At 44.0% G+C, this 1,372-nt stretch overlaps 2 protein-coding genes across 2 annotated transcripts in view; both read right to left on the bottom strand.

The window, feature by feature from the left end:
* LOC101861723 (chitin synthase chs-2) overlaps positions 1–215 on the bottom strand; it is a gene marked incomplete at its 3' end in the record, with an annotated part of 78,176 nt that extends 77,961 nt beyond the window's left edge. The window contains 1 exon segment of the mRNA XM_035969176.1: positions 192–215. Within this exon segment, the coding sequence (XP_035825069.1) occupies positions 192–194 (3 nt within the window).
* Positions 216–1,203: 988 nt separating this feature from the next.
* LOC106011467 (neurofilament medium polypeptide) overlaps positions 1,204–1,372 on the bottom strand; it is a gene marked incomplete at its 5' end in the record, with an annotated part of 2,291 nt that continues 2,122 nt past the window's right edge. The window contains 1 exon segment of the mRNA XM_013081272.2: positions 1,204–1,372. Within this exon segment, the coding sequence (XP_012936726.2) occupies positions 1,229–1,372 (144 nt within the window).

Below are 1,372 nucleotides of genomic sequence, written 5' to 3'. Positions count from 1 at the left end.
TGCGTGCGTGTACGTGGTTAAACACCAAACCAATGTGCCAGGATCTGGACAATAAAGATGTATCTCATCATATCTTATCTTATCTTATCTTTTTACGCCGATAAAGGTTTGATTTGTGTGGTTTTATTGTACTAAACGATCAGAGAATTACTTACATCGTCCGCTAACTCAATGAGTTTGAATACTGACTCCATTTCTGTGAAGATTTTTTTGAAGTCCGGGTCATTCCGTGACCTCTGGGAGAATTCACCAGTCACCCTGGAGGAATATTACAACAAGATAGAGGACATTCGATCGATTCATGTTATGTTTTTTAGTTCTAGTAGAGGTTTTACGGCGCTCGCAACTGCATCAGGTCATATGAGCGCCAAGGGGTGGATGTCAACAGAGAAGTCCTTACAGGGAATTAGGCTTACTCTGCTCACCTCTCTAGTCTCAACAGCACAAAGTCTGCTTCGACTATCAAGGCACCCCAGAAATAGTGGGTCACAAGAGTGTGACAAACATTCAAAAGAAGTAGAGGAAAATGACAATAGTAAGGATTAGGAAAGAAAAAGCAGCAGTTCCCTGTTGTAGTTCAGGCACAGTTATGAGCGTGACATGAGTCAGCCCATTTACAATTCTACTATGCTTGAACGAGAAATGTCCCCCCTTTGGGAATGGCCTAAAGACACGTCAGTCAGTGGTACCGCCCCGGAGGAGGGGGGGGGGGTTATGTTAAGTGCATGCCAGTCATAATGATGACGTATAAATAACTTCAACAGTTTTTGTTCCGAACTTTGCCTGTATTTATTTCGTCAACGATACGTAATCACGTTTGACATAGGTACCTGAGAACACATGAAAAACAAGTGTGAATGAACAAGCATAGAACATAAATCAATTGAATTTCCTCTACAAGAGGCGATAAAACTAGGAAGCGGAAAACTGCGAAAGGAAACATCATCATCATCATCATCATCATCATCATCATCATCATCACCATCATCATCTAGTGCCAAATCTGCGACAGACATCGGCGATCATGGTTCTCCATTCATTCCTTTGCTCGGGTGCTCTTAAAAAAGCTACGTTTCCCTGACCTTTCCCCGTTATCCATTTGTTTAGGTTCCCTAAGTAGGTTGTTCTGGGCCTACCCCTGCCTCTTTTGACTGCAATATTCTCAACCACAGGCAGGATCTCCCAGTGTACACATATTATACTTCTTTCTCCCCTCCCCCTCTCTCTCTCACACACACACACACGCACACGCACACTCACAAACACACGTGTAGACATAACTCCTGTCCAGATAAAGCTGTTCCAACAACTGGTCAGACGCCCCCGCCAGCAGGGCGTAGAAGCTGTGGAAAGTCCTCTCCTGAGATCCGTG

This window comes from Aplysia californica, unplaced genomic scaffold (genome assembly GCF_000002075.1).
Source record: "Aplysia californica isolate F4 #8 unplaced genomic scaffold, AplCal3.0 scaffold00123, whole genome shotgun sequence".
In the NCBI taxonomy this organism is placed as follows: Eukaryota; Metazoa; Mollusca; class Gastropoda; order Aplysiida; family Aplysiidae; genus Aplysia; species Aplysia californica.
Note: the sequence above shows the minus strand (reverse complement) of the source record. Positions and strands in the feature narration are given on the sequence as shown.